Consider the following 26,315-nt stretch of genomic DNA (forward strand, 5'->3'; position numbering starts at 1 on the left):
AAAAGGATGATTCTGCTTGAGCAGAGAGGGTGGACTGGATAATCCCGAGGTCCCTTTCAACCCTACTATTGCAAGTAAGAGTTCAGAAATAAGCCCTATGCTTTAAATGAAAAATGTTTCCAATAGAAAATATAATAGGGTATGTGTAGACGAAACAAGGGCCCTAAATTGAAGTGGTGGGTTTTTAAAAACACCACTTCATTTCAGGGCCCTTTAAACTCCTGTGTCTTGCACACACCCGCACACACTTACCTGCCTCTCCAGCGGCGGGGAGGGGAGGGTGAGCTGCCAGTGGGCGAAGCAGTCTCTGGGCTGTGGGGGTGCTGGCACTTCCCTCCATGGCAGCAGTGGCCCCCCCCAGGCACCTGCCTGCAGGCACCCAGCTCGGGCAGTCCTGGGGGGCACCGCAGCCGCAGAGAGCAGCACTGGGCCCCTGCGCAGCTCAGGCAGGCAGGCTCCAGGGAGGTGGGGAAAAAAAATCAGGCTCGCCACTTTTCTTGGATGGAGCTTGCCTTCCTGGGTTGCTGCCAGGCTGCCTGCAAGGCTTTCTGTAGAGCCCCTGAGCTGCACAGAGCCTGGTGCTTTGCTCTGAGGCTGTAGGGGCAGAAAACCTAAATTCCTGCTTTAAGTTTGCTGTGTCCCAAGTCATTTAAGGCACATTACATCACTGAATTTGCTACAGCAGCTGTAATTAATGTGCACTATGCCACGGACATGTGCAAACACCGACACAATTAAAGCAGTGCAAAAGCATTTAGCCCACTTTAAAGTGTCGTGCACACATGCCACTTCTCATTTTGTCTATGCACGGAGAGGCATTCAAAATCCTTGATATGTATAATTCCCATCTTCAATTCAATTGACTACTTTTTAAACTATAATTTTACAGCTAAAGTTCCATTTTTGTTGCTACGATAGCCTTGTAAAGAAGAGAGACTTTCTTATTTACGCCCCAGAATTGAGGCCTCGTATCCATAAAAGACAGAGAAATTCTGGTTAGAGATGATCCCTGCTGAATGTTTCCTCGTTTATATTACTTTATTCTTCTGGTATCCCTCCCCTCCATCTCACTCCAGGCCCTTGACCATTGGGTCCCAATCAGCTTTGTTCACAAGCAGAAAATCCACTGACTTGAATGGAGTTGTGCCAGAACTGAAGGTGGGTCATTAGTTCCTTCCTTTTAATTCATTGCTGTCTCCTGAGTAGCTTTTCATTATGTCAGTTTTTTTTACATGTGGACATTAATTTCACTGGTATCTTGAGACAGACAAAAAAATCCCTTTGCCACATTCTGTAGCCTCCATTAGATTTGACAGCTTTAAGATAAATATATCAACTGTTGAAAACATGCAGACATTAAATACATTACCATAAGGAATATAAATTAAGCCCTAAAATAAAGCATTGAAAATTCTTTGAAATAATTATAAAATATCAAGTAAAAAGACACCCTAAACTGCTGATACGATTATTTAATCTATCAGGTGATTGCTTTGATATGTTGCATCAGAAGGTTTTGTCAAATAGAAGATTTATGTACATCCAGTTATTCCATTTAACTGTCCAGTAACAGAGGTTCCATGCACTATTACGATTTGCCCACTTAGATTGTTCTGTGGACCAGCTTTTCCCTTCAACGTGGCATTGAAAGATGACAGAATTACACCATCTTTCTTTCTGGAAAAGTTATTTTTGGGTTAAGTCTGACAGCCATAAAAAAAGAGACCTCCTTATTACTTTCTGTGGAGATGCAGAAATGTTAAGTTAAAAAAACATCATAGGTACCTCAGTTCAGATGATCACTGTTATCCTACCTGACTGCAGGGACATAAATCAAAGGAGAAGGTTGGGTGGAAATCAAAAACAAGAAAGAGAACAATGGCAAAAGCAAGGCGTTGTCAGAGAGAATATCAAGCATCTCTGAGGAAACCTCAGAAACCAACTTGCCAGACTCCCATGAGCCATGAGCACTTTTCCATTAGTACATTTATAGTATCCTGTTTTATTTTTAAGTTTTAAAAAAAGCTTGAAGTACACCAGGGCATTAAGCCCAGAGACATAAAATATTTAAAATATCAAGTTACCTACTAGTCTTTTAACCTTTCATGGAAATGTCAAACATTTTCTTCTGCCAAAAGAAATGATGGTTTTTAACTTCTTGTTTTGCACAGATGGGACTACAGAAAATTTAATTTTATTTGATTACTCTAATAAAGAAAGCTAACTACATAGTACCCTTTGGTCTTTAAAAAGTGTTTCATTATAACCATAATCACTATATTTCAGCAATAATTAATTTCATTTGTATTCAAAGAAGTCCCGAAGTAGAAGTTTTCTGCTTAATTTTTTTTCTAAAACATTAAATTGTGATAGTTGGATAAAATAACAGAATAACAATATATACTCCATTGATATATGCCCGATCTTTATCCAAGTCTGTATAACACAAGAAGGAAATTAAAACATCAATAATATATTCATACAAAACCTCATAGGATCACAAAGCACCTTATACATTGAAAATGATATACAAATGATACGCAGGAGGCACTTTATTCAGCACTGAAATATAGCTACCTCTAGGAAAAAACATGCACAGTAACAAATGTTTTTAAGGTGTTGACAGGAATAGGCATATACAATATAATTACCTGTTTCATTAACTTACAAAAATATTCACAGAAATTAACATTGTCACCTACCAGTTCAACTTATACTGAATTTCATACTCTCTTTCTTTAATAGCATTATATTCATTTTGATATTTAAGTAGTTGCTGCCTCATTCTGGAGACTTCACTGGTAAATCCTTCAGGGAACTCATCTGCTTTTTCCAGTACTTGTTGCTGTTTTTCTATCTCTACAGTGAAACGTTTGGCATCTTGTAACAACTGGATCTCTGATTCCTGTAAACTGTTTTAAATAAAACAACTTAAAATCAGGCGTCAAAAGAGTACTGGAAATATTAAACATAATTATGTTGTTTTATCTTATAGTTTAACATTAAATGGGATGCCATGAGAGTATATTTTGCGTAGCCTCACTGACACTGCTGGATAAAGATTTATGCTTTAGTCATATGGAAAATACATTAGGTAAAAAGGTCACTTTGTGTGAATGAGACAAGTGTTATAAGCTGATCTTGGAAAAATGTGTTTAGGGATACTCTGTTCTGTGGTCATGGAGCACTGGAATAGGAGTGGGAGTGGAAATGGTTTTTAATTGTCTGGGAGCATTTGGGATGTTTCACCTTTTTGGTTTGTTACTTAAGGCCCCAGGTTCAGGTTCCTTTGCAACCTACAGTAAGGTGAAGGGACAGCTCATGTAACTGAAGATTTTGCAAACCAGGAAGAGGGTTTGGCATGTTGGAGAGAGGTTTGTTCCTTTACTTGTTTCCTTGTTGTTGGAGAGGCAGCAGTAGAAGAAGAGCAACATGAAGGTGAAGTCTAGGTATTAGGAGTAAAACCACAGCAAACCCCCCAATCATCTAGACCTGGTGTCATCAGCCTATGGCCTGCAGGTCAGAGCTGGCTTGTGGAACCACTGGATCCAGCCTGCTTTAGTGGAATTTGGTGACAGAGGGCCTTGGCTGTGGGCACTCTCCTTGTGCCACTGCCAGTAGAAGCACTAGAAGTCACTGGGTCCTACTGCCCACCCATCCACCTGCCCCTGACTCGGAGTGGGTCATTCCAGCCTGCAGACAGAAAATATTGTCTATCCTTGATCTATGGTAATTCCTGGCTCCATGGTTTAAGGTCTCTCCTAACTTAATCTTTTTTCAGAGATCAAGGGCAATACTAAATACTATTCTGCAATTTATTCTGTTGAACTAGTACCTGAGTTACCTGGTTTAAAGCTAGCTCAGCTAACTCTACATGAGCTGCAACTGTGACTTTATATTGCAAAGACCTCATCGTGGTTGAATTGTCAATTATCTTCGGCATCTCCAAAATCTGGCTATTTGTATTGACACAATGCCTTGTGATAATATCCTTAATTAACCAGGCCTCTGTTACTCTTACTACATGCTGTAAGTGTGTATTTTGTGGTACTTGAATAGTTGATGTTTAAGAGTAAGACTAGTTTTAATAGGCCACATTTATCATGGAATAGCCAAAATGGTAAAATACTGTGAGACCTTGATATTATGCGATACACAACCTACTAACAATTTCTGTTATGGAGTTATGTGTATGCCTTTGGAATATGAATTACTTTATTTACTTTCACTTGCTTTTAGTATAATTTAAATAAAAATTCAAGTTAAAGTAGATTTTGAGGTTCACAAAGCTCCGAAAGAAAAGCTATGCAGTCAAAGAGAAATGATCCAAACAGTAGCATTTGCCCTTCACTAATTAAAATAAATGAACCAAGTAAAACGAGCTAGAACACTAAAATTCTACTTCAAAAACTATTATTCTTCCACAATATAAGCCTACCAACAAACCAGTTACAGAGTAAAAAAGTCAAAACAACTAGAATATAAAAATTCAAATTGCTAAAAATCAAAACAAGTCAATTTGCACAAATATACCTAGAATGGAATAGTAGGAGAAGGACGCTTTATATGTTGTTCTACAAGGTAGATAATCACTTCCTTTCTGAGCTCAAAAATAAGAAAACCACATACTTCAACAGGAAATAAGAATGTACTATATATACAACAGGAACTAATAACCCAGTGTGCTGATGTGTTACATCTTTTTTTTTTCTTCTCAAGAATGATGTTCATGGCAGTACAGAGGGTCTAAACAGGATTTTATGTATTAACCAAGTACTATTTCAGTTCTTTTATGACATTTATTCTGTTTTGAATCAAATATTGCTTACAGCAGTCTTGCTCATTTCATGCACAGGAAATCTCTGAAGTTGGCGGATTTACTTAAAAAAAAATAGTGACACGGGATTTATATGCCAGCTCCAAAATCCACCTAATCCAGTCTACAGTCCTTGATAGTAGCCTGTGCTCAGTATTTCAGAAGTCGTGATGCATCCTGGCTGTTACGAAATAATGTAACAGTTACAATAGATCTGCATTATCAAATACATTACATCTGGGCTCTTAAGCATGCAAACTTGTGCTTACCAACCACACCTATGACTTGCCATGCTGCAGAGCCAAACACAGCTCTGGTAGTACGAATGAAGCATGACCCTTCTTGTATCCTACCCCAGTCTCAACTCTCACTGTCTCCTTACAGTACTGTTCTTGTATGCCTGTTTTTGACTTTGCCTACATCCAAGGAGCTGTTTCCTCAAATGCTGGCTCACAAAGAAGACCAGTGAGGGGCTGAGACAGTCACAGATGGGCAGGGACATCAAAGTTGCTGGTTCATGCACAAAGAAGGAGAGAAACTCAAAAGAAAGAGAGAAACTCAAATCTAATTAAAGGGGTTTGGGACTTGCCAATTTCCAACACACATAGGTAGGAGGAACTGAAAAATGTTCCTCTTAATCCCTTCTTAATTTGCCACACCTCCTAATGCCCCACCCCTGAATCCCTACCTCTCATAAGCAGTACCGTACCTAGACTCCTGGCAGCCCCAGGCAAACTTTTAGTATTGGGCCCCCCTTTGGAAGAGATAATGATAATAATAATTTTAAAATTACCATTTTTGGGTCCCCTTTCTGTCTGGGCCCCGGGCAGCTGCCCAGTTCACCCATGCCTGTGTCAGGCCCTGCTCACAAGGGTCCCCACAATCCTTCTCTTCCTTATCATCCGTGCATATTTATCCTCCTCTCTCCCTCAGCTTCAAGCCCTCTCCCCTGCTTCTGCTATAGGTACAATCATCATTGGCATAAGGATTATTCATATGTATGGAAAGGGACTGGCACAAACGTAGGCTCAGTCTGCAGCAGAGTTAGCGTTGTTTGACTCATGCTTTGAAGCTCAGAGGTTTACATTCCTTCGCCATTTGTTCCTAATCCTTTCTATTGTAACTGAATGTTCTCACAGAGTGCAATTCACCCCTACGAAGGACTGGCACAAGGGCTTGCTCATTCTTTAAATCCTGCTTGAGGCCTCACACTAAAGATAGAAATAAGTAAGAACTGATGGAAAAATTATCTAGCTTTCAGCAACGCTATTATCTCCCTTAATTGCTCCCTTTGCACCATATTAGCTCAATAGACTTAATATTTTCTCACAGGTTTCCTGTTTCTAATATTCCAAACAAATTTATTTTGTTTCTTCAAATTTTCTTAGTCCCCTTAATTTTCACCTTACATTTTATTTGCTTTAGTATGTGCTCTCTTTCATTGCCATTACTACTTTTGATACCTGTTAAAAGTCAGATAACTACTTGAATCTTGTTATTAAAGAGGAGACAGGAAGGTAAGGAGGTGAGGGAAACAAAATATGGTTTAAATAGAATCAAAGTAGGCATGTCTATGCGTGATGCTACATTGCCGTAGCAGCACGCTGCGGCAACAAAGTTTTGGTGGTCACAAACTGTGGTGCTGCAGCTATGTCGCCATAACAACATGTTCCCTCATGATAGCACATTGCTATGGCGATGTCCCAGCTGAAAATAAGCACACGCAGTGTGCACGGCACAGTATGGGCTGTTACTGCACTATCATTTAGTACATCCAAAAAGAAGATGCCATAGGGACACTTGTGGATGTACCCAGTAGAGGATAAATAAGACCTTGTATAGGGCCTCTGCACTAGAGGAATGTTAATTTAAGCATGTAATGCTTTAGCTAATGACACAATTCCAGGAAGTGATTATAACCTTGGCTAAACTCTAGAGTCAAGTATTCATGCTGAAATATACTGAAAATCTTTAAATATCATACCTTATCACTGTCTCATGCAGAGAGGTGTACTTTGCTTTGAGTTCAGCTACTCTGGTGCCTGGAATTTTTCCAGCAGAAAATAACTAGAGAATGGAAATAGGCAATTATGAAATCCATTAAACATTAACATTTGTATTTATAATAAGACTGTTTTAACTATTTTGGCAATCTTTAATTGATCTGGTTCTTGGTAACCTATCAAATCAAAATATACACATGAAAAGTGCTTGTTTACCATAGCATAAATAAAAAAGAAGACAAGAATATTATTTGCATTGTTATGGAGTTGACTGCACCTCTGTCCCCTTTCTTGTACATCCCATCTATGCCAACCACCTATTATTACATGCAGGTACAACTGGACAGCTGTGTTTCTCCTCTTCAAAGACTTGTGTTATACAATGACAAATGGCCTTCTTTAAATAAATAAATGTCCTTAGTAATTGGAACAAAGCACTAGAAATGTATAGAAACAGAGAGCTTTCACTCATTTAAGCTTGTATTTCACTACAAACTCAAGTAGATGGGGATTCCTCCTGAGCTATAGAAGAGAACAGACCCAATTTACCTTCTTCTGCTAAGCCCAGGAGCTTTTGCCTAGTCTCAGTTTACCTTCCAGAGAATGTATATTTAATTATAGATATTATTTATCAAAGACAGTTTCTGCCTTTTCAGGGACACTCTTTTTTCCCAAAGCCCTATGTTCCTTGTGGCTGAGTGCAGATATTCAAAAAGCTCACGGCAGAATCGATCCAATCTATACAAGTTTCTCTAAACTGCATAGATTACATTAGGAGTGAATGTAACTCATGTTCGCTCTTTGTTAGGGGCAGAGGGGAGAGGGAGGATGCAGATGCACTGGCCAAAGCCGGAAGGCAGGGGGTGCTCCCTCATGCCTCCCAGTGTGCTGGAGATTCTCGAGGGCAGCCAATCACAGCTGAGCAGAGGCCATCCCTGATTGGCTGTTAGGCACATGTCCCCAGCTCCCTGCTGTCACTGTGGACCCTCCCCCACCCATCCCTAGTCTTCCAGAGTGGGTCACCATGGCATGCCTGGCAGCCTGGCCAGCAGCACAGGGAGGTGAGGGGGAGGCAGCAGAAGCAGGCACCTAGTGCAGTTCTTGCAGTCACAGCAGGCTATTTGCTGGAGAGCACAGCTGCCACAGTCTCCCAGTCTTAGGACTGTGTGAAACCCCCAGAGCTGGGAGACGGCAGTAGCTGCAATCTCCTAGCCCCTGGGGTTTCATGCATCCCCAGATTTGGATGATCATAACCATGCCCTGCAGCTGCCAGGCACCAGGAAACACGATGTGGGGACCCAGCATCCACAGCTGTGGGACTCTGGGTCCTGGCAGCTGCAAGGTGCTGCCGGGATGGAGATTTGGAAGCTGCTGGGGCTGAGAGTCTCTTTGGTACCAGTTGCAAGTTGGGGAGAGGGAGAGGGAAGGGAGTGTCAGGAGAGGGGTATGCTCCTTAAAAGGAAGGATTGGGCCCCCTGGATCTCTGAAAAATGACAGACACCTGGTGTGATTCCTGCAATCACACGAGGCTGTTTGCTGGAGCTCCAAGGGCTGGGAGATTGCAGCTCCTATGATCTCCCAGCCTTGGGGCTTTATGAAACCTCCAGGGTAGAGAGATTGTAGCTCCTGAGGCTGGGAGACCATGGCAGCTGTGATCTCCCATCTCTTGGAGCTCCAGTGGATAGCCTGGCACAATTGCAGGAATCACACAGGGTGCCTGCCATTCCCTAGAGCTCTGAGGGGCCCAATCCTTCCTTCTAAGCAGTGCATCCCTCCCCTGCCTTGGGACACTGCATATAGAAAATTCCTTGCGTTACAGACACCCCCTTCCCCCTGTGGCTGACAGCTTGGAGCAGCCAAATGTGCTCAAGGCTAGCAAGCTGTCCTGTGAGGGAAGTTAACAGGGGAGCCACAAAGGCACCTGGTATGCTGCGGGATTGCAACCTAATTTGAGTCGGGAGAGGATCTGGTACTGAAGTTTGATAGACTGGTCTCATCTAGATCAAGTAAATCTGATATTGCATTGATCCAGATCTAGATCCGGATCCACCATTCTTAAAGCAGTCTACATACCTGGAACTTCTGTTCTGTTATGAATATAGATCAGTATCTGACAACTTAAACTGGAAATAGTGTAATGTCTGCACCTGGCCTGTGTGAACCTGGGTCTATTAATCATATATATTACTACCTTTGACCAGAAGGCGCAGACTGAACCTTCCTCTTGCCTAAGAATGGTTTTGCTCAGTCAGCCAGCTAGACTATATAAAATTTTCTCCAGTTGCAAATAACCTCAGATTAAGGAAGGTTGTGAAAGGAAAGTGAAACAGCTATTCTGACTAATTTCCCTGTACAGACAAGACACCAGAGCATGCTCCTGTGAGAGCTGCTCCATTGTTTGGAGGGTACAGCTCCTGCATCTCCTAGGAAGATGCTGAAAATATCTTCAGCCTCCAACACTCCAGCACACCACCTCAGAAATCTTATTAACCAAAACCTGGCAAACAAGCAAACAAACACTTTTTGAGGTTAAGAACAATACTTATTACCAAACACCCTGCAGTTATCCCAACCTCATTTAGGAAATGCGAAACTATATCCTCCACTTGTGTGAGTAATCCTTTATTCACATAAACTGACTTTAATAGGACTTATTTGCATCAGTAAGGTTTACTCATTTGATAGAAATGATTTGCAGGGGCAGCATTAAGGACTTAAAGGATCAATTCATTCCTTCATGGAAACACAATCAGTCAATCTCTCCAGGCAGCGTGCATATTAAAACCTATTCTTTATTTCACTCTTGATTTTCTGTGTGGGTATCTATTCAGCTTAGGAAACAGTTGTCAGTTCTCCACTTCAGCCAAACACTCAGCCTTTTACAGGTATCAGTACATTCACTCCACTAACTTGCTATATGTGTAGCTATTTACACTTGTGCAGGGTGACTGTAAAATGTTACCATTCTGACTTAACAGAACTTTACCGACTATACACAGGTATAAATGACTGCGCAAGGTACAAGACAGCAGAAAATTTATCACACATATATATGTCACTGTGAATTTTGCTTGAGCGATGACTGTAGAATGGCCTCAGCAGAGTCAAGACTGTAGAATGGCCTCAGCAGTTTAAGATATCAGAATGTTAGGAATTACAGCACTATGCACCAGGTGTTGCAGTACTTCATAGCATGCCATTTTGAATGAACTTAAAACATGTCACAGTCTACCCAGGTTTTGTAAAGTTCAGCCAAAAATGTTTTTGTGTGCCCTTCTCTGTGCCTACATCTTACAGTGCTGTAATCCCCTTTCTTATTTTGTATAAATAATTTTCATTCCATTCCATTGGGCTGGCAAACTCATTTTATTCTGAAGTCAGTAAAATGAGTAATATTAGCAACATGCCCTTTCAATGCATATAATGTAGAAGAGTAATACTTCTTTTGAAATCAATGGCATAAAGCTGGTATGAGATCAGTGTCAGACAGGTTAAACCCGTTTATTGGGTTTCTTGATCCCTCCAGATGCCTTAAATTGAAATATCCTTAAATTGAAAACTGTGTATTTCAAAATCTGATTTAGCTGACAGATATATAAGCATCCTATCAAATATTTATAAAGCATTATTCCTGAAGAATAATGTTGTTTCTTTTTTAAATTCTTCAAGCTAAATAGGCATTTATAGTTATAAATATTTGCATTTTACCTCTATTTCTAGAAATGTGCAATAGATGAGTCACAACAAAAGTCATACTTTCCTTTGGGATGAGCTACTATTTTGACTAGCTTCAGCTTCAGTTTCATTGTAAAAAAAAGTGTGTTTTTACCTTGGGAAAACTAACACAAGTTTTCTATCTGCTGTTAAATCCCAGTGGTGACAAGGTACTATAGAGTTATTGCAAGAAAGCTAGACACTATGAATTGCAAGCAGAGACTAGTACTGATCCTCCTTAGCTACCTCTTACTAAGAGTTAATGGGCACCTATACACAGGCTCTAATTGGAACCCGTCACAGCAACCTCGATTCATCCGGAATTAGGATGCTCCGGGAGCCTTGGCATCACATATATTCAGCACCCCTATGTTTCAAAATGGTGGTGAGGGGTGCTTTAACTAAAGCTCATTGATTGAGCTTCAGTTAAAACACTCCTCACCACCATTTTAAAGCATGGGATGCTGAATACATGAGATGCTGTGGGCATTTTAATTACAGTGGCTCCCAAGAGATAGAGAGATAGAACAGGTTTTTTTCCTTTGCTTTATTGCAGCTCTTCAGATACTTAAAGACTGCTATCAGGTCCTCTCTTAGGACATGTGTAGACAAAACAGGGGCCCTAAATTGAAGTGGTGGCTTTTTAAAAACACCACTTCAGTTTAGGGCAAAGTAAACTCCTGTGTCGTGTACACCTGTGTCTTACCTGCCTCTCTGGTGGTGGGGAGGGGAGGGAGGGGAGGCAAGGCAAGCTGCCAGTGGGCAGAGTGGTCCCTAGGTTGGGGGGCTAGGGCTGGTGCTCCCCTCCACAGCAGCAGCGCCCCCCCCCCCCAAGAGGTACCTGCCTGCAGGCACCCAGCTCAGGCCCAGGGCATTGCATCTGTGGAGGGAAGGACCAGGTCCCTGCACAACTCATGCAGACAGAGAGGCTCCAGGGGAAGGGGAAAAAAAAAGATCAGGCTCAACCCTTTTTTATTCCTTCAGTGGAGCCTGCCTTCCTAGCCTGCTGCCAGGCTGCCTGCACAGCCCCTGAGCTGCAGGGAGCCCGGTGCTTCACTCCGTGGCTGTAGGGCCTCAAACTAAAAGTCCTCGGAGGTGTTTTAGTTTTCTGCACCCCAAGTCACTTAAGGCACATTACACTACAGCGCCTGAAATTACTGCACAATATCCCACCAACACGTGCAAACACCAACACCATTAAAGTGGTGCAAAAGCATTTATAGCACTTTAAAGTGTTGTGCACACATGCCCCTTGTTTCATCTACACATACCCTTAAGCACCTCTTCTACAAGCTGAACATTATTATTTCCTTCAGCCTCTCCTCATTATGACTTGTATATCAAGCCCTTTATATTTTTGTTGCCTGCCTCTGGGCCTTCTCTAACTTCATAGATTTCATAGACATTCCATAGGGTTGAAGGGACCTCGGGAGATCATTGAGTCCAGCCTCCTGCCCCAAGGGCAGGAAGTTAGCTAGGATCAAAGGATCCCAACAAGATAAGCATCCAAATGCTTTAAAATGAGGAGCCTAAAACTACATGCAGTACTCTAGATGAGGCCAAACCAGTGCAGAGTAAAGAGGCACTATCACATCGCATGTCTTGCACCTAATGCTTCTATTGATGCAGCCCAAAACTGCATTTGCCTTTTGTCTAGCTACATCACACCGCAGCTCATGTTGAGCTTGCAGTTCACTCAAGACTCCTAGATCTTTTCCACGGGGCTGCTGTCCAGCTACGTGTCACCCATCTTGTATTTGTGTTTTTGATTATCTTCCCAAGTTGTAGCACCTTGCAGTTTACCAGCATTGGACCAGCATCATCCTGTTAGCTCCAGCCCAGCTTTCCAATCTGTTAAGATTCTTCTGAATTGCACACCTATCCTACAATGTATTTGCAATTCTACCTAGTTTAGTGTTGTCTGCAAATTTGCTCAAAAAGCTCTCTATTTCATCATCCAAATTAAACAGCACTAGGTTCAGGGCAGTCCCCTTTGGTTCTCCACTTGAAACATTCTGCCATTCTGATATGGATTCATTGGAGGCACCTCATGCCAGCCCTATTTTCCTATGATCCTATGTTAAACAAAGTTCAGTATTAGTTGATTACTCCATTTGCTCACATAAAACACACCCTGGAATATAATACTGCATCCTATTGTTGAAAGGCAATGCAGTACTCTAGATGAGGTCAAACCAGTGCAGAGTAAAAAGAGGCTGCACAGAATGATGCAGAGTTATGGCTGCACAGAGCAGGGACAATGCCTAATCTTCAACTGACTCACCTGCTTTACCTGCCTAGGCTTATAGGAGCAGCAGGAGACAGCAAAATTGCCCTAAGGAAATTTAGTTTATCTGGTGGAATATCAAGACCATTGAAAATGAGAGATGATTGACAGTTAACACTTGTGGAGTAAGAAACAATGGATCATTATGTCACTTGATTCCCTCAGCTCTCTGAATAGAAATGCTGCTGAACTGTGAAGAAGGAATCAAAGGAGGATGCTTCTATCCCCACTTAATACGTACACCCCAATTTTGAGGGGGCTGATTTTTGGGGAAAAGGTGTGTGATGTATGCAAGTAAACACAGTTTTTTTATTGTGTAGTACCTAAGGACAGATAAGGGTGAGAGTATTGCTGTGCTAATTGCTGTACAGGGTGTAAGAGGTGTGTAACAAGGTGGTGTCTCCCCTTCAGAGAGGGCAGCCCGCCCTGCTGACTTGCTGTAGCTGTGGTGAAGCTGCTGATAAGGGACCTCACTGGTAGCTTACCAATGCCAGAGAGGAGAACAGCAGGGTAGCAACCTGGGAGGGAACAGTTGCCAGCTAGAGGCGGGTGTTGAGCTAAACTGCTGGCTGTGTGGAGGGGCCAGACGGTTGTGTGAAGCCAGAGCTACAGGGGACCTTTCCCAGTGTCTGAAACAGCACATTAAGATTTTGTTTGTTTAAAAACTCTGTTTTATTGGTGTGGACTGGCCGAGGAGCAACGCAGAGAGCAGAAGCTCACTCAGAGAAGCCCACAGGCAAAGTGACCCACTTACAACATAGGAAAATGTATTGCATCTCATTCTGACTGACAAAAAAGAGTTTGTCACTAATCTGAAAAACGATGGTTGTCTAGACCAGTGGTTCTCAACCTTTTACATACGGGACCCATTTGCCAAGATTGATGGCTTGTCCTGACCCATACCCCCTGGTCCTGCCAGTGCCCCTCACCCCCAAGCCATAGCCCCTTGCCCCCCTGATCCATGCTGGTGCCCCTCACTCCTGATCCGCAGTCCCCTGCCCCACCCAGCCCTGTTGGAGGGGGTCCCCAGCTGCCTCCATCCTGCTTGGGCCAGAGCGTGAGCAGCAAGCATGGGCCCCTGCATGTATGGGCACTACCCTGTGCCGTCAGGCCAAGTACATCAGCTACCTGCTGCGAAGGACCACCCCTGCCTCCTTTCCCCACTGATTCTTCCCCTGTACCGCATGCCCTGCCACAGCTTTGCGCCCGGCCACTGTTACCAGTGCCAGCAGGCAGGCGTGTATACGTGCACACACACACATCCCACCCTGCCCCACCTCCCAGACAGTCCCCTGGACTTCCATCCCCTGCTCCCTATTCTTACCTGCATCCAGTGGCTGGGGCTGTTCCCACGACCCCCCTTTGCTCTATGCTGGCCATGTACATCTGTGTGCGCAGATACACATGTGCCTGCTGCCTCCAATCATCCCAGCCTGCAAGGGGAAACCCGTGCTTTCACGGGTTTTTCTGGGGACCTGCTTGTGACCCTTTCAAATATTCTTGCAACCCACTTTTGGGTCGCGACCCACCAGTTGAGAAACTCTGGTTTAGACATCAGTAATCATGTCCTAGTTATACCTTATCAGAAGTTAACTCTGACTAGTAACTTTTAGATTTTGAATTTTAAGTCAGTTTTCCGAAGTGTAAAGCAATTTTGGCATAACCAACCAGGAAGAAACATTTTAATGAAGAAGTGTTAATATTCAAGCATGTCTCAATTAGTGATGATGGACAAAAAGTGGTGATGGACAAGAAGTAATGCTGTGCAACTGATACGGGAAGATAAAGAAATCAGTGAAACATCAATAGTTAATTTTGTTAATCAGAAGACTTTCTTAAGCACTAGGAACAAGAAGCACCCTAGGTCAGATGCAGGTGCATTACTAAATGTAGATAATGAAATATAAGGATGTAGTTAAAACAGAAATTTTCAATAGCTATTCCTGTTCAGTATTTGGAACAAAGCAGGAGGTGATTTCCAATTTATATGTTGTTATTGCTAGTATAGACAATTTACTATCCATAACAAAGGATGAGGCTAATATTTAACATTTTCAAATAAAAAGGCCTGGATAACTTATGCCAAAGAGCTTTAAAGGAATTAGTTACGGAGTTCTCTGAGGTTAAATGCAAAACTAAAAATAACTGGTATTTTATGATATATAAAACACAGAACTGAAAGTTTGGAGAATTTCTAAAGGATCTGTTCAAGCTACATTTTAATTATAGTTGGGGAAAAAATTAGAAGAACCAGCTTATTTTTGTATCAGGCAAGTATAAGGCAATCAATAAATTGAGCATGGTGCAGAGCTAATATTTCTAGATGGCCCACAAGATGAAGGAAGCAGAAGTTACAGAACACAATGGTGGAAGGAATAAAACATGAGGAAGATAAAAATAGAGAAGTTGATAAAGAAAAGTAAATAAGGAGAAATACAATAACTAGAACAACAGAGTATAAACTGGCCAGGAATAAACTTAGTTTAGACTTTGTAAACCAGTTTCTTACCATAAGGAGAGTTAGATTCTAGAACAATTTACATATAGGAGTTATGGGAGGCAGAAACCTAACTGGTTTCCGGATGGAGGTTGATCAATTTATGAAAGGAATCATGTGATGCGGTTGTACACAACGGCAAGGGACTGGACTCGATGAACCAAGAGGTCCCTTTCAGTTCTAATTTCCTTATTATATTTAGAGAGAATCTCTGGAATTGATTAAGGTCACTTAATTATATTGGGAGGCAATGACATCAGGGTTGAAATTTGGAATACAATGAAGTCAAAACTTTTGTCTCCCTAGCTGCTCTTGAAACCATTAAGCCATCTTCCCCGTCCTGTTATCAATAACGACTGCTGTCCCCAAGGTACTGGGAGACAATTCAAGGAAAAAACAGAATACAAACCTACATTGCATTATCTTTTCCAGATAAGCTCCACAGTGTCTGAGGAAGATGATATGCATCCTCATAGCTTGTCAGGCACTGCCTTTAGGCTTAGCCAAATCTGCACACTCCTATAATGTGGACCTGACGCCCATGCAGTTTCTTTCTTGAGGCATGGATGTGTATGGGGACGATGACCAGGGATCCAGGTTTTCCATTTCCCATGGAAAAACAGCAAACTGAAGATTTTACTCTTTACTGGAAGAAAACATGGGGTTCTCATTTTACCAGAGAAACCCATGGATTTTGCAGTTTTGCAAATAGCTCTGTGCAGACTGGCAGAGTTCCAGCCTGCAGGGGGCTGGGAGGGAGCGGGAGGGCAGTCGGGCAGGGGGCACCATGTGCATGTATATGCACATGGCCACCAGGCAGCCTGGAGAGCAGCTCCTACAGGTAAATGGGGGGTTGGGGGGAGAAGGAGGGAGTTAGGCAGGGCTGGGGCTCCTGCCCACCGGAGCAGTGCATGGGGCGCGGGGCCCAGGGTTGCAATGGGTGGTGGTAGGGCCCCAGCAGGGAATGGGATGAGGCCACAAGCAGTTCATCCAAGGGATGGCTCCCAGGGAGGCCGGTGGGAACCTGTGCCTCCAGATCTGTGTGTGGGGTGGGGATGGGCATGAGCTGCTGGCTGTGGGCTTGGGGTCCTGCCCTGCTGCCCTCTCCTGGGGCCTCTGCAGCCAGGCAGGTGCGACCTGGCACAGCAAGGCTGTGCAGGAAAGCTGCTTGCCACTGCAAGCTTTGTGCTGCCCTGGCAATGTGTCCCTGACACACACAGCTGCAGTGAGTGGCACAACCCCGCACCACCGGGGACATGTTGCCAGGGCAATGTGGAGCTTGCAGTGGCAAATAGCTTTCCTGTACAGCCTCACTGTGCCCTGCAGTGCTGGGTTGCACCCACTGGGTTGTGGAGGCCCTGGGGAAGGGCAGTAGGGCAGGAGCCCATGCCTGCAGCGGGCAGCCCACATCCGCTTCCACCCCACACACAGATCTGCGGGGTACGGGTCCCCCCCTACCTCCCATGAATGCGTGCAGTGGCAGCAAGCCAGCCCTACCCCCACCCAAGCCTGCAGCAGGCAGGGGGAGCTGAGCACTGCTTCACTGCAGCAGCTGCAGCCTCCTGCCAGGAGCAGGGGGCTGTGGACTCAGGTCCCTGGCCAACAGCTCTGGCAGCTGGGGGCCCCCTCCAGCAGGGCTAGGGGTGGCTGAGGGTTGTGGGGGGAGTGAGAGGTACCAGTAGGGCCAGGGGCATGTGGGTGGGGGAGCGGTAAGGGGCACCAGCAGGGCCAGGCGGGCTCTGGGAGGTGGAAGGGGGGAAGAGAGGGGTCTTCCTTTTTAATCATGCATCTTGGGAGTTTTATTAGAGAATCTGCAACTTTTTTATCAGGGAAAACCAGGATCCCTGATGATGACAAAGCTGGCTGACCACAGGATGGTAACTGCTGTGTCTAGATCTTGAAGGATGATGAACCTGCCAAATAGGATTTGCTTACAGAATCAGAAGTGACAGCATCTGGTGCTGTATTCTGAAGTTCCCACGTCTCTAACAACTCCTGCATGTTTCATATAGTATTTTACATTCTTTACATTACTGAATAATGAAATTGAGTCCCATTTAAGCAGCCAGGTCAAAGCCTAGCACCATAGATGTTGTGCGGATCTTCAAAACAATGCATCTGGAAAAGTTAAAATTAGTAGCAGGGATCCTGGTTTTCACTGATAAAAAATGGCAAATTCTCTGATTAAAAGCCCCCCCAGTTCACGTTTTTCCATGATTAAAATGAAATACCATTATATGTATAGGTATCAGTTGAACTTTCCAGGAAGATCAACTTGGATATAAAATGTCTAGTCATCCTTTAACATAGGTGTCAGCATCTAGCATGTGTGTGAAAGAAAAGACTGAAGTTAAATAGCATCCAAAAAGAACAGTGCTAACTGACAATTACTCATAAACAGTATTAATGTGAAATATCTGAGGACTTCCTAGGCTAGGCTTAAGTTCAACATTACAAAATTTCACTGTTCTATAAAAGATAATGCAGCTAGAAAAATGTTAATGTGACTAGCACATTTCTACTTACTTGTGCAACTATTACAAAATAGTTGAAATGTATTCTGCAATTTGACCAGAATTAATCGTGATCTCTTTCAGTTCTATTCTATTTCCTATAATTGTTTACATTAATAGCTAACATATATAGTATGGCCACTCCTGTAATTTTAGCACACAAAATAAGTCAGAATTTTAAATTCAAATTAACCATGTTTATTCTTCCTTCTTAACCATGTCTAATGTCTGCATCAACAACCTGGAAGATGGAATTGAGTGCACCCTCAGCAAGTTTGCAGATGACACCAAGCTGGGGGAGTAGTTTCATAGTTAGTAGGGTCAGAAGGGACCTGAGTAGATCATCTAGTCCGACCCCCTGCCATGACAGGAAAGAGTACTGGGGTCAAACGACCCCAGCAAGGTGTTCCTCTAACCTCCTCTTAAAGACCCCCAGGGTAGGGGCCAGCACCACTTCTCTTGGAAGTTGGTTCCAGATCCTAGCCGCCCTGACCGTGAAGTAGTGCCTCCTGATATCTAGCCTAAATCTACCCTCTGCCAGCTTGTGACCATTATTCCTGGTCACTCCTGGCAGTGCTCGGGGGAACAGGGACTTCCCCAGTGCCTGCTGGTCCCCCCTGACTAGTTTGTAACAGGCCACTAGATCCCCCCTCAGCCTTCTCTTGTGGAGGCTGAACAGGTTCAGGTCCCATAGCCTCTCCTTATAGGAGCTGCCCTGCTGCCCCCTGATCATACGAGTGGCCCTTCTTTGGACCCTCTGTGGATCTGTGGAATAGTAGATACGCTGGATGGGGGCTAGGATTCAGAGTAACCTAGACAAATTGGAGTATTGGGTCAAAAGGAATCTCAAGAGGTTCAACAAGGACAAGTGCAAAGTTCTGCACTTAGGATGGAACGAGCCTATGCACCATTACAGGCTGGGGGCTGGCTGGGCAGCAGCTCTACAGAAAAGGACCTGGGGGGTTATGGTGGACGATAAGCTGAATATGAGCCAGCAGTGTGCCCTTGTTGCCAAGAAGGCTAACAGTATATTGGGCTGTATTGGTAGGTCTGTTGCCAATAGATCAAGGGAAGTGATTCTTCCCTACTATTCAGCACTGGTGAGGCCACATCTGGAATGCTGTGTTCAGTTTTGGGCCCCCACTACAGAAAGGATTGGAGAGAGTCCAGCGGAGGGCAACAAAAATGGTGAGCGGGCTGGGACACATGACTTATGAAGAAAGACTGAGGAAACTGGGCTTATTTAGTTTAGAGAAGAGGAGACCAATAGGGGACTTAATAGCAACCTTCAACTACCTGAAGTAGGGTTTGAAAGAGGATGGAGCTAGACCATTTTCAGTAGTGGCAGATAACAGAACAAGGAGCAATGGTCTCAAGTTGCAGGAAGGGAAGTTTAGGCTAGATATTAGGAAGATTTTTTTTCACTAGGAGGGTAATAAAGTGCTGGAACCAGGTTACCCACAGAGGTGGTGGAATCTCCATCCTTGGAAGTTTTTAAGACCTGGGATGAACTAGTTGGGGCTGGTCCTGCTTTCAGCAGGGGGCTGGATGACCTTCTGAGGTCCCTTCCAACCCTAACTTTGTATGATTCTCCTTCCAATACCTAAAATGTCATCTCAAAATACAGTTCTCTTTCTTAGTATAGAATCTGTGAATAAAACTCCAAAAGATGTTTTACAATCTGCGTATGCCTGGGATTTCAATATGCCACTAACTGGGTGCATCTACATGAGATGCTTACTGCACATTAGCCTAGTAACACTGTGCAGTAGTGTGCTGGTCAAAAACTGTGCTAATAAGCTACTGCACAGTGTTATTAGGCTACTGCACAATAACAGTTGCAAAAAAACCCATGCACTGGCATTAGTGTGCAAGTCTCCAGCATATCATGAGAATGGTTAAAAAAAAATCATGATTTTATAAATCATAAGTTTTGGGTTACCTTTTTGCCTGTATATTTCTGAACTTTTACGGTGTACTTGAGTCACATTTTTAAGCTTTTCTCCACAACTTTGATGCTTTCTGAAGTTGAAATTCTCTACTAATCACATGCATTTAGATTCTGGAGTTTTAAAAAGCACACTGGATACTTCAAGACACGATCAATTCATGACACTTGAGATAAAATCACAATGTTTTGCAATGCTGAGGTGGTTAACAGTAAACTTAGAACATTTTTAGATTTTACTTGTACACATATTTAGAGAAACATTTTCCTCTTCTTGCGTGAGAAGGAACAACAAAGGAGGAAGCATTTGAACTCTTCTCAGAAATGCCTCTTAGTCTTAGTCATGAATTAAAAATTAATTTTTTAAATGCATAGGTTAAAATCATGAATCTTGGTAAATATAGGATTCCTAAGTATTTGATGTTGTTTTCTAGTGAATAACAAATTATTAAAACCAGTTTAACAATTTTTATTTTTAATTTAAAATATAGAAAATGGATCAAAATACAAATTTGCTTCTAACTGGCTAAATAAGGGGTTTTTGTATGTGGTATGTGTCTATTGCTCCTCTGTGCTGAAAAAAGTCTAAGCAAGTCTGAGGTAACCATTTTTTCACACAATAGCATCATAAAACATTTGTTTCGACAATTATTATTTGTGTTTTTGACACAAATTTATTCTGGACAGTATTTAGGATTTTAGTCATATAAACAAATAATGTTTTATCATTAAAAAAGTTCACCTGACTACAAACCTTTTTGTTTATGCTTAAGATAAAAGCATTAATGGGATTCTCCTTTTTGGAGCAGAAAGGAAACATATCAAAACCCTGACATTAAATTTTAACTAAAGAGCAAACCTTCACTCATAACTTGCTTCCCAGAACCTAAGAATTCAGTTGACATGGGTATCGCAAATGACATACCCTCTGCGCAGCATAAATGTCTGAAAAGTCAGACTCTAACTCTCTGAAGTAGGACATCTGAAAAAAGGGATCTAACTTGAAATATGGTCAGTTTTGAAAATTCTGGCTATAGCTTTTGTCACAAAAAGACAATATATTTATATAGTATATTATCTAATAACTGCTCTGAAAGAATCTAATTCTATTTCTGCAGACAGCTAGTCTGAACTCCTGCATTACACATACACACACAATAATTTTATTTATTTCTTTCATTTCTGCTCTAGCATTTGAATCAGGCTCCTTTGACAAGACAAGACCACGCCTCTCAGGACAAAAGGCTCACTGTTGAAATAAGTGACAAAGTTCACAGCTTCAGCTGGAAGAGAAATGGGCCCTGATCACCTAGGATAGTGGACTTGAAGCTTCCTATAAAGTCACAAGACTCTTTCATATCACCTAGTGTTATCCTAAGACTGACACAGAGCCAGGCAACCCAGCCCGGCAATGGTGGTGTACCGCCTCCTGGCCAGCTCTGCCATTACCCTCAGCTCTTAGTTTTCACTTATTTTTGACTACAGAAAAGTAACAGAGCAATTCTTCTGTTGCAAAGAACTCAGAAGGACCACAACAGGGCAAAATCTTTTTAATATTATAAGGATTCCTATTTTAAACCTTTGGTTTTATGATGTGAATCGTGTTTGCACAAGTACAGTGCTAACATTGCATGGAATCCCATGGCACCCTTGAAATGATCTCAAGGCATCCTAGGGTGCTGTGGCACCCTGGGTAAAAATCACTGGACTAAAGAAATGAGTTTAAATAAACTGCTGGTACAACTAATCCCAAATTTATTTATGTAAATGGACCCCTGTATACCAAAAAACCTGGCCTAGAGCATGGACAGACATCGTGAAAGCTTTCCATCAGAACTAGAATTTCACATGAAGTATTCTGTTGAAACTACGCCAAGACCAAACATTCTTTCAATCAAATCAATATTAAATAATAGCTTTCCAGGTGATATGCTAATGTATTAATCTGTTTTGTCATTTAAAGTATACCCCCATCCTATTCTAAATCATTAGAAAAGTTTAAGATGTATGGAATGAAAGGAATTATTTCAATCTTATTATGAAGACTTCGTTTATACTTCTGATCTATGGGGAGCCTTGGCAAATTACACAATGCTTTTATTGTCTATTATATGTATATTAGACTATACATGTAACACAACTATTACAGTATGTAACAGACAGAATAATAATCTAAAAAAACAGGGATGCAATAGTTGGATATAGGATACAATAGTTACCACTGCAAAAAAAAAAGGTGTCCAAGGTGTTCATAGAAGTTTTCATATGAGACAAATCCCTAAAATCTGCTACTATAGTAATACTCTCCTTCTTACTTTCCATAGTTAAATAAGCTATGAATAAGGTAAGTTATGTATGGGAATTTTTAAATAATTGTAAAATATAATAAACTGAAAGCAATTGCTAATGTGAGTTTGTGACCATTTAGAGCCCTTGGAGAATTGCAATTACTTGCAGGTTTTCACCATTTTTCTTAGGATTCCCCAAGAAACAGATTTGGGATGAGTGCTGGATATTGATGTAAGAATGTATATTTTGTATAATTATTCTACTGAAGGGAACATTCATTTTAGAATCCAAAGTCTAGACTGAAAACTGTTAGAGAAAAATCAGGTAAGATAAATCCAGGTACAAAAGCTGGATAGGGATGGCAGATCTGTTATTTAGCAAATGCCTCATATAGATAGTTGAGGTCTACTTTGCTTCCTCTTGGCTAGAAAACATGATTTCTGAGAAAAGGTTAGAAGAATTGGGGTTATTTACTGGAGAAGAGAAAACAGGGATGACGGATTTATAACAGTCTCCAAATACATAGCGTGGTTATAAAGACGATGGTGATAAGCTATTTTCGACAGTGGCAGGGGAAAAGACAGGAAATAACAGTCTTAAATTGCAGCAAAGGTAATTTAAGTTGGATATTAATAATAACCCTGTAGCTATGAGCTATAAGCATTGAAACAGATTACTTAGTGAGGCTGTGGAATCTCCTCCATCTCTGGAGTTTAAGAACAGGTTAGACAAACATGTCTCAAATGGATGACCCAGCCTTAAGCGAGGGGTTGAATTATATGACCTCCAGAGATTCCTTCCAGCCCTATTTTCCTATGATTCTACGACTGAACAGTAATCCCTCCAGAGAGACAAATGGAAATTACTACTGTTAGGGAAATCTACCCTTAAAGTAGGTAAGATTAGAAACAAATGACTTGATAAACAAGGACTTTCAGCTGAATTAACAAATGAAGGGCAAACCGATCCTCATATGTAATTACATTATATTCTGGCAGTTGAACTGATATGTTTCTGCTGCACAGGAAAAAGGAAGATCTTGGGCAGTGTATGCTATGTATCTGCTTTTCCTGTTCATCATGGATCTGAACTCCATTTGTGTTGGTATGGGGGGCAATTTAGGGGATAAACTAAAAGTGGAATTGAATAGGAATGTGACCAATGGATTTTTGATTACATGGATCCGCAGTCTCTCCCACTGGGTGAGAAATAAGGGAATACCAACTGTAGAACAGGTTTGTTCCTTAAAGCCTTAAATGGGAATTAAGTCTTCTGAACACCATACAGAAGTCATTGGTACAAAGCCTGTGTACTCAGCATTGCTAAATGGAGGAGGATTTTACACAAAATGCTCTCAGCATCTAATGTAACATTAAGGAGTAAAAAATCATATCTGGAAGCATAAGTTACTGGTTACTGGCTCTGTAATGGTTAGGGAGATAAAGACTATATGCTGTTTACATCTTTTAAAAGCACTTCTGGAATCTCCTTACAAGATTTTCTGAAGACATCATATTTTGCTTTCCAAAAGCCTGAAGGATTATCTTGGAAAGAGGGAGAACACTTTTAAGTCTGAAGTTAGATGGCTTGTTGGCATAGTTAAATGATACTTTAACGAAGATAACAAAGCTAGTAGTGCCATAAAGTTTTCCAGTTTCCCTCACAAATTCAACAACTCAGACATTCATAAAATAAACAAGTAAAGGAAATCAAAAGATGTCAAAAGAAAATAGAAATTGTAGCTGTATAAAATGTTGGGCCCCCATAACTCAAAATAAAGTCAACAGCTGACCAGAGCCTTTAAAAAGAAACAAGCTCAATTTTTAATTTTCTAGGATTTAGCATGATTTTTTCCCCATTTATTCCAAATAATTCTCTTTTCACAATTTTTGCACTGTGTGAAATTAGGATAAATGTTATCTTTACAGAAAGAAAATCACATTATTATGGCATCTTTTTTGGAAAATGGGCCAACAAAATGTGACACACATCTTGAGGTACTGTTATATTTAATTAAGAACAGTTCACATTCTACTTGCAGAGTATTCTCTTTTTTCCATGCTTATGAAAATTTCAGAAGAACTTTATGGCATTATCAGCTTTGCTATCTAGGTAAGAAAGACTTGTACTGAAGTTAGTTAGTCATAAATATGGAAACCTGGACAGTAGGGAAATAAAAGCGAGACGCTATAAATAATACATGCCTGAGAAGTGAACAAAAATCCTTTTTTATTTGCTTCAGAATCTTTCATACCAGCACAGTTTCACAAAATGATTCACAGTCAACTATAAATGCAGAATGCATATAATGTAATGTTCAATGAAAACAAACAAAGATGAGCAAGAGGAATACGTTAAGGCTCAAACATTAAAAAACACGGATCATAGCAATTTATGCAGAAAGCTGGCTAGATACGCACCTTGGTGATTTATGTCATATTGACTTATGACAGAGATTGCACGTTATTGCATTATTCAGTTTTGCAAAAAATAACATATAAATCTTCTTTTAATTTTGGATGAATCAGCAAGGCATTTTTAATTAAAAGTAAACTACTAAGAAGCCTTATGAAACAAACATGTAATCAACAATGAAAATTACATGTAGAATGCTATCTCAAAGGAGAATATTAGAATTTTTAATAATAGTAACTTCATGTCCCAACTCATGAGAAAACAAATTTACTATTTTGAGATTATAAAAAAAATCAGTTACCATTATCATGTAATGAGATGGAAAACAGTTTTGTGAAGATTCCTGAAATTAAATATTCCTTTACTCAAGTAATATAGCCAAGCAAACGTAATTAATTAGAATTTTTGGTTTTCAGGTGGGAGCTTAAAGGCAACCATCAATGTCAAATTTAACACAGTGTTGAAAACCTATACAGAAAAGTACCATTCGTTAATGTCTCCTCATTATGCAGGATACCTGCTAATTGCCCCCATCAATGTTCATTTATCTCTAGAATCTCTGATTTGGCAGTGTTTGTAGGCAAAGTTCTAATTCAGCTCTCAGCCCTTGTTAATCTTATAAGTAAAATTTTGACTGATTTACAGTTAACTAGATAGAGGATTCAAGCTGGTGGATTTAGGTGAAGCATAATCATACCTGAAGAAAAGCTTATGTGGAAAAGGGCTGTCTTCATTTTAGTTCTCTGAAATGTTGAGATCTTAAAAGTAGAGAATACCCATCTCTGAATATTAACTGAGCTACAAGATTTTAAATCATGCCTTAACAATAGTGAGGCAGTTTTTAATGTAAAAGTTACTAATGCAAGTGTCCCAGGAGAGAATGGGAGAGAGAGGGGACAAACGAAAAAATTAAGATAAGAAAAAATCACTTACAGCAGGAACAGGAAGAGAAACCCGTGTGGCTCATTAGCCGCACCTTCATTCAGCTGAGGCTGGCCAGTGATGTCACCAGCAATCATCGGCTGGCGAAAATAAAAATGGCAGACAACAGAAGAAGCAGGGAGAGGAGAATAGACCAGAGGAACGTGTGGCCTCAGGACCCACTCCAGGAACCCCTCAAGATGGGAGGAGTATCGGATGTGGAGTCAGAAGAGGCTCCTGGTCCTAAGCTCAGCAGCAGCAGCAGGGGACAGGCCACCGGTGCGGGAAGCGGGCCAGAATCAGCCCCTGCAATCTGCAATGACAGCAGCAGCAGGAGCAGCAGAGAAAGGCTTGCAAGGACCCACAGTACAGCAGGTGGGAGTATTGGGAAACGGTTGGGAGGAGGAGGAAGAGGTGGCCCCGTCAGAAAAGTCCCAGCAAGAGCCCAGGGAGGGCTTTGGACAAATAGGGCACTTACACTGACTATAAAGAGTGACCAACCCTATGTAAAGGAACTATGGAACACATGGAGGGGGACGCTTCAGGAGGGAGAGAAGTGGGGTGGCCCAGGGCTTGTGAAAGAAGCTAAAAAGGTGAAGCAGATGACCCAAACAGGAGGATACTAGTATTATTCAAGCAGGGGTGGGGTATCCCCTGGCTATACTATAGGGGAACAAGGCTCCCAATACCCCTGCTGTGAGTAATGAGGGAAGGTGACCATACTAATTCCCAGCGAAGTGGCAAACGAAGTGTCTTGTGTTTTCTTTTGTATTCTTTCTTTTGTTTCCCCGGGTTAAAGGGTTGAGAGATAGGACTAGGAAGCATATCCCGTAGGGCGTCAGGTGGTGATTTGAGCCTGAGGGCAGGAGTTTGCTCTGGACAAGTGTAGGTTCCACGATCAGGACCCCCGAT

At 41.8% G+C, this 26,315-nt stretch overlaps 1 protein-coding gene across 3 annotated transcripts in view; it reads right to left on the reverse strand.

The window, feature by feature from the left end:
- Positions 1 to 26,315, reverse strand: part of CCDC146 (coiled-coil domain containing 146) — a 144,450-nt gene that overhangs the window by 51,860 nt on the left and 66,275 nt on the right. For 2 of the 3 annotated variants that reach the window (XM_090041930.1, XM_090041929.1), the window contains exons 3-4: positions 6,801 to 6,883; positions 2,703 to 2,912 (exon numbers count right to left, since the gene is read on the reverse strand). In XM_090041930.1, coding sequence (XP_089898056.1) covers positions 2,703 to 2,912; positions 6,801 to 6,883 — 293 coding nt within the window. The remainder of the gene's footprint in view (positions 1 to 2,702; positions 2,913 to 6,800; positions 6,884 to 26,315) is intronic. The other variant, XM_090041931.1, reaches the window with a different exon arrangement.

This window comes from Crocodylus siamensis, chromosome 4, assembly GCF_052110815.1.
Source record: "Crocodylus siamensis isolate JL-2025a chromosome 4, ASM5211081v1, whole genome shotgun sequence".
Taxonomy (NCBI): Eukaryota; Metazoa; Chordata; order Crocodylia; family Crocodylidae; genus Crocodylus; species Crocodylus siamensis.